The 6,962-nt window shown below is 41.3% G+C and overlaps 1 protein-coding gene across 1 annotated transcript; it reads right to left on the bottom strand.

Moving 5' to 3' along the window:
- Positions 1 to 221: 221 nt before the first annotated feature.
- LOC135078300 (uncharacterized) lies at positions 222 to 5,442 on the bottom strand (the record flags this gene model as incomplete). The annotated part of the gene is made up of 7 exons (XM_063972898.1): positions 222 to 1,458; positions 1,702 to 2,232; positions 2,711 to 2,883; positions 3,341 to 3,445; positions 4,101 to 4,281; positions 5,057 to 5,242; positions 5,325 to 5,442. Coding segments are annotated over 7 exons (1,647 nt in total), but the record flags the coding sequence as incomplete, so codon positions are not given.
- Positions 5,443 to 6,962: the final 1,520 nt, after the last annotated feature.

Raw genomic sequence — 6,962 nt, 5'->3', positions numbered from 1 at the left:
ACGCGCTCAACGAAAGTTTTAAAAAACTTTTATAAACTGTCCGATGGATTTTGAGTTTTTCATACTATGAGTCTGACTTGATTAGCATAATAAATAGCAGCCTTTCCCGCCTGGGATTCGAACCCAAGACTAACTTCGCGCGAATCATTAATTTGTTCGTTGGTCTCTTTTTAGGACAAAGTAAGTTTAAAAGTTATGTAGAGTCAATTAAACAATAGTAATTCATTTACTCCCTTTATTAGGTATCATTGTATATCATTATCATAAGTATAAATTAGTACAAAATTTATTTCGTTCACATATCACAATAATACAATCAATCATTCTTTATTTCTTACTTATTCAGTAATAATAGTTATCTAAAAATATGAAATACATTTAACCTATTGTGTCGAGGTAGTGCTAATGATACTAGCATAGTATGATTTTATTATCTAATCATTTTTCCATGCCTTTATAATAATCATCTACCTACATTGATCCTTATTTTAAAAGGGACTAACGTTATTGATTGCAACAATTGGAAAATGAACCGATTTTTATTTAGCCCAAAATCATAAATGTACCTTCAATAATTTAGATTTAACTTAGTTGCTCTTGCCAATGCTTGAAAGAAAACTGAGTAATATCCAGTAAATAAATAACTTAATACTACTTACCAAATAAAAAGTTTAACTAAGAAAGATTACCCTTACCTTTACCCCAAGTGACCAGCTCTAGAAGCCGACTGATTGATCAATAGCACCACCTCAAATTGTACAAAACTCGTTGTATCGTAATAAAATAAATAGCGTCTAAGTATAAAACCTAACGTAGAAAAGCTTTGGAGGTAAGCACGCTTCGAAGCACAGTCTTGTTTATTTATAAAACAATGAAATTTGATAATTAACTCTAATTAGTTTTGTTTGACTTTTAAATAGGAGCTCTATCTCTAGACTCTAATAAATTCACCATTTATTTATCTACTTTGTAAATAGAGTTTAACTATCAAAGGTACTAAAAATATGTCCGTTTTTTTGTCTTGTCAAACAAATTGAAATAGAAGTTGAATCCTATTGACTTAACATGATTCATTTTGAAACCATGAACTTAGTTTAACTTAGTTTTAATAGGCTCTTGAATATGGCCAGTTATTGCTAGACGACGAATGATGATCCAGGTAAGGGCTATCAGTTAGGAGAAGTTTGCTGCCGCTTAGACCTGAACTAGAGCTCTCACTGGATGAGAACATGCTCTTACTACCAGTGTAGAACGACAGAGAAGTATGTAAAGGCTCTCTGCCCAGTCGTCTCCTGGCTCGTACCAGAGAGACAAACGCAACGGCGATAGCGCACAGGAATATAACTCCTAATACGCAGAACGCTAAAGCCATTTTTCCTGGTGAGAGACAAATCGTTTTGTCTCCGGGAGAGAACGTCCGCACGAATTCCTCTTCTTCTGATTCTACCCTTCGGGATCCTGAAAAGAAAAAGAAAATTATGTTTATTATTCAATTTACGTTGAAGTAAAATTAAATTCCATAACGACGCCTTCGAGTAAAAACCTCTTAAGTAAAAAAAAAAAAAACCTCATTAACCAGCTTTTATATCCAGAAATGTTATTCTGTAAGATTGACCGAAATGCATAAAATGCACAAGTATGAGAAAAAATGTATTCCCGAGGTTTTCACTCTAAGGCGACGATAAATCGTTTTGTACTTACCTCTTATTGAAGCTTCATCTTCTAATTCGATGTTAGGTGCCAGTACCTCTATGCTGTTATAGACTTCGAGCCGATCAATTACTACTCCTTTCGCATCTTTATCTAAACGAGCCTTCCTCACCAAGCCGTCTTTCGTCTGCTGCGGTCTTTGTAGCATTTTGCAGTCTATCGGCGGACAGTGCCCTTTGCACAACTCAATACCACAGGTCAAATGTAACTTAGATCGATCGGGAAACTTGAAAGCAGCAAAAGTAGTCAAAGCGTGTTGATACGTCATTATATTCTTGAATATGTATTCAGGGTTAGTCTTCAATTGTTTGATGTTGCTGTTCTCTTCCATATTGCGCTGAATGTCGACTGGTTCCAAGTCCGAGAAGTCGATTTCGGAGCTTCTGAGTTTGTGCTTGTGTACAGTCGGTTTGCTGAATATCGTCTCATCTATGGGGCACCCGGCTTCATCCAGCAGCCGTTGGGACGCTTCGCCGAGACCATCATGGGCGACACAGTTTGTGACGCGTAGCCCAACTCCAACTGAAAGTAGCATAGAAATGAAATGATTTGAAAATGAAGCATAGAAACAGGAAAGTGACTGGCTGGTATCAGTGTAAAAAGAAAAGTTGAGGTTTGGTCTCCAGCAGTAGACTATTATTTAATCGTTTCAGTGTAAGTTCGTTCGTTTCAGCCGAAAGACGTCCACAGCTGGACAAAGGTTTCCCCCAAGGATTTCCACAAAGACCGGTCCTGCGCCGCTCGCATCCAGGCTCCTCCCGCGACCTTCACCAGATCGTCGGTCCACCTAGTGGGAGGGGCCTGCCCATGCTACGTCTTTCGGCTCGTGTTCGCCACTCGAGAACTTTTCTGCCCCAATAGCCATCGTCTCTACGAGTTATGTGCCATGTTCAGTATTGTTCAGTGTAAGTATTTGACAATTTCAGAGTGTGGGTGACCGAAGAAAGAATGATTCCTGTATTGTGCGTATTATTAAATGAAAATTACAGCTTTAACTAACCAGGTAAAGTGCACTGTATTAGCAGTCTCGTGGGCTGACCGACTTCTACAGTAGAAGGGTCGATGGTAGACATGGCTGGGGACAGATCCATCCACGCCCTAGCTGCTTCCATCAGCATCTCCCGCTGCTCCATCATCGCTGGAGAGTCGAAGCCTTGGCGGTTGCGACCCGTCCTGGAATTAAATGATAGTCTGCTTAAAAGAGATGTAGATACATTTTACACACTATTTATTTATTTATTTATTCATGAACAGAACGGTAGTACCAATTACACTATTCAAACAAGACGTAACAAAGCTCAGAACATTTAAGTACTTATAAACAATTTAACTTAACTTAATTTAGGAAAAGTACATAAATCAGATGCGATCATTTTCACAGTAACCCAAACATTCTGCTAGTAACGTACTCCACCCCTCTGCAAATACGTCACATTTTACTCACTATACCTATGAATCTATCAAATAAATGATTGAATTTGAATTTACCGAAGAAGTTTTGATGGGTTTGGTACTACATCACTAGAGTCAGTTTACTCAAATGTTTGGGCCATCTTTAGTTAATATGTATCGTGTTTGTAGTTACTAGATTGGATAGGATAGATAGTGATTGCTGGCATGGATGAAATACCTTATTCTCTTTGTTTCTTGCCCAACCAGTTCTCGCATCTTCGTTTGTATGATACCCTCTAGTGCTGTGCTGACTATCCGTACCGCTCGCGGTAGTAGTTTACACCTGAAAATAATTTAGAATTGATTAAGATTATTATAATTAAGTACCAATTAATTTGTACCGCTTGTCAGTGTCCACTCTAACCGGCAACTGCTTTTAAAACCCTTTCAACAACAAACATTCGTGACATTTAAATTCGTCATCGTTTTACGCGACGAAGTGATTACGTATAAAATTTAAGTAGCGAAGCCATAACAAAATAGAAGATGTCACGATGTTACTTTGTCTGGAGATCCTGTTTATGACCGTGTCCAGAGATCATACCAACATAATATTAAAGTAAGTAGGCACATCACATACGAAATAATTACTTCCACCCACAAGGTGGACAGAAGACCTCATAAAGAAAGCAGGAAGGCGTTGGATGCAGGTTGCTACCAATCAATCTGAAAATCATTGGGGAGGCCTATGTTCAGTTGTGGACGTCCTGAGGGTTTAGTGTGAGTTTACATCCCACGTCGTCACTAGTAAACGCGTTAAAAAGTATGTATATGAAAATTTTAGTTCTTGAAAGTTTCCGCTAGGGGCGTTGTACAATCCGTCATACATTAAAATGTCACTTTTTTGCGCGCTCACTAAGTAGTGACGACATTTTGATGTAAACTCATACTAAGCCCTCTGTGGTTAAAATGATAATGCTGATGATACAATAACTTACCTAACAAGCAGTTCCTGGTCTGAAGACTGCTGCAGCTTGCTGTCCATCTGCACTACCAGCTCGACGAAGTAGTACAGGTCCTCCTCGTCCTCAGGCTCCTCGGAGGTCTCGTTAAGCGTGGAGGTCCTCACGCCGCACGCGTTCGATGGTAGGTGCAGAGAGATCTTTTGTTGTAGATTTCCTGGAATTAAAAACGTAAAGTTGGCTTTTGAAAAAGCTCTAAGCTGAACCTGTAAAATCTTTGTAATTTTTACGTTGATCAAACCGCTGCCTGAGTTTTGTTACGTTAAGATCTCCGATCCTAGAAGGGAAGAATATGATCTGAGGTTAAGATACTTAAGTACTGAGTCAGAAGATTAGGTTTCTCACAGTCCACCTTGAATGCGACACTCCCTGGACCTAGTCTTTTTTCAGGACCTTCGGTTACTTTAGCTATCTACTAATAGGTTGTGATACTAGCTAGTTCCTATCTTGAACGCGACACTCCCTGGAGAAGTCCTTGCTGAACACGAGCCCCTTGAAGGGCTGGTCGAGCTCCACGTGGACGGTGAGCGAGCCCTTGTCGCAGGAGGTGGCCACGTCCAGCACACGGTTGGGCCGCGCCTGCTACTCGAGGGTCGGTGTCGCGAGGCACACTATAGTCTGGTCCGTGAGCACGTAGAATTTTGACCAATGACCCCAAGCTACCCATCCTTATTGCTCACGCGTAATTATGTTGCTATCGCGCTCGCACACTCACTGCGGGTGCCAGTCGCACAGTCGCGACAGCAATATAATTACGCGCGAGCGATAAGGATGGGTAGCTAGGGGTCATTGGACAAAATTCTACGTGCTCACGGACCGGGCTTTAGTAGTAGTGGTTTACATCCTGATGCCACTTCTACTTACTGTGACTGGCTGCAGGGACATTGTTTACTTTGCTATGCTTCTGGGTGGGTAGCTGTACTAGTTCCTACCTTGAACGCGACACTCCCTGGAGAAGTCCTTGCTGAACACGAGCCCCTTGAAGGGCTGGTCGAGCTCCACGTGGACGGTGAGCGAGCCCTTGTCGCAGGAGGTGGCCACGTCCAGCACGCGGTTGGGCCGCGCCTGCTGCTCCAGCGTCGGCGTCGCGAGGCACACCAGCAGTAGTGCGTTACATCCTGGTGCCACTTCTACTTACTGTGACTGGCTGCATGGACATTGTTTACTTTGCTATGCTTCTGGGTGGGTACTAGTTCCTACCTTGAACGCGACACTCCCTAGAGAAGTTCTTGCTGAACACGAGCCCCTTGAAGGGCTGGTCGAGCTCCATGTGGACGATGAGCGAGCCCTTGTCGCAGGAGGTGGCCACACTCTCCTTATACTCTTTGGTTACTTAGCTACTGATAGGTTCTAATTCTTACCTTGAACGCGACACTCCCTAGAGAAGTCCTTGCTGAACACGAGCCCCTTGAAGGGCTGGTCGAGCTCCACGTGGACGGTGAGCGAGCCCTTGTCGCAGGAGGTGGCCACGTCCAGCACGCGGTTGGGCCGCGCCTGCTGCTCCAGCGTCGGCGTCGCGAGGCACACCAGCAGTAGTGCGCGCCACATCCTGGCGCGCTCTGGAAAGATAGAGGCAATGATCAGAAGTTGAACTAGTAGATCGAAGTAAACACCTGTAAAAGAATAACGTGCCCCTGTGATAGTGCTTGAGTTTTAATTCTCTCGATTCTTGTTTAGAAGCCTAGATGGACACGTCATTAGATAAATTGTAATAATAACTTTCTTTACTTGTTTCCGATTTATTTTTTTTATGTGACAGGAGGCAAACGAGCAGACGGATCACCTGATTATTATTATGTAACTTTGTCTCAAAAATGTTTCAGCACTTCAAAAAGTAAGTGCAACTCCGTTTGTTCAGCATAAAGTTACCCACTGAAGTCATTTAAAGGGAGTCTGATAGTATAGTTATATCCCTGAGAAAATCCATATGTACCTACTTACTAATCTACGAATACAACCTTATAATTAAATCAAAAATGAATACAGACACAAGAACGAATGTGCTTTCTATTCCAAACATTCCATTAGGTACATCATTATTGACTCTTCAAACTCTTCATGTCGTAGTAACGATGTAAATAAACACGCATTCGTAGCAAATAAAAAAGTTATAGGCGAAAATAAACTTAACACGTTACGTTACGACATAAAACCCGTTTCTACCTTATATTAAAACTATTAACAAATAAATGGACCAATTACCTACGACTTCTTTAATTCTACATTGAATCTTATGTAGGTAATATTTAATTAGTGGCAAAATACAATAGATGCCTTGTAAAATAAGAAACAATGGGTCAAATCAGCGCCGCTACGAGACCAAGTAAGTACTTGAAACAATACATTCGCCCATTTCATAATATCCCGCGAAACCTACTTACTTAGTAAAGAGCTCATATTGTCAGATACCGCTACGCTTCCGTCCGTTCTAGTGATCGCTGATACTCCACTTTGATTAAACGGCAGTGATTCCCAAAGTGGTCTATATCGAACTCCAGAGCTTTCTTACGAATGAACTGAATGCAAAATGGTCAATTATAGAGTCCACAAAATTGCAATGTCCTATTAACAGGACTCATGGCTATGAACTCTAGCTACATTAAAGGTATCTATGAACAGGACGCAATAATAGGTTGACCATTAAAATTGTAGCCTATTGAATTTCGTCCTCACTAGTGAGTTGTTCGTTTGAGCCAAAAGAGGTCCACTACTGGACAAAGGCCTCGACTCATAATATGTCTACGAATTCTAGCTACATTAAAGATCTCTATGAACATGACGCAATAAAGATAGGTTGACCATTAAAACTGTAGCCTATGAATTTCGTCTTCACTGAGA

This window comes from Ostrinia nubilalis, chromosome 14 (genome assembly GCF_963855985.1).
Source record: "Ostrinia nubilalis chromosome 14, ilOstNubi1.1, whole genome shotgun sequence".
NCBI classification, from domain to species: domain Eukaryota; kingdom Metazoa; phylum Arthropoda; class Insecta; order Lepidoptera; family Crambidae; genus Ostrinia; species Ostrinia nubilalis.
This window is presented reverse-complemented; position numbering and strand designations above follow the sequence as displayed.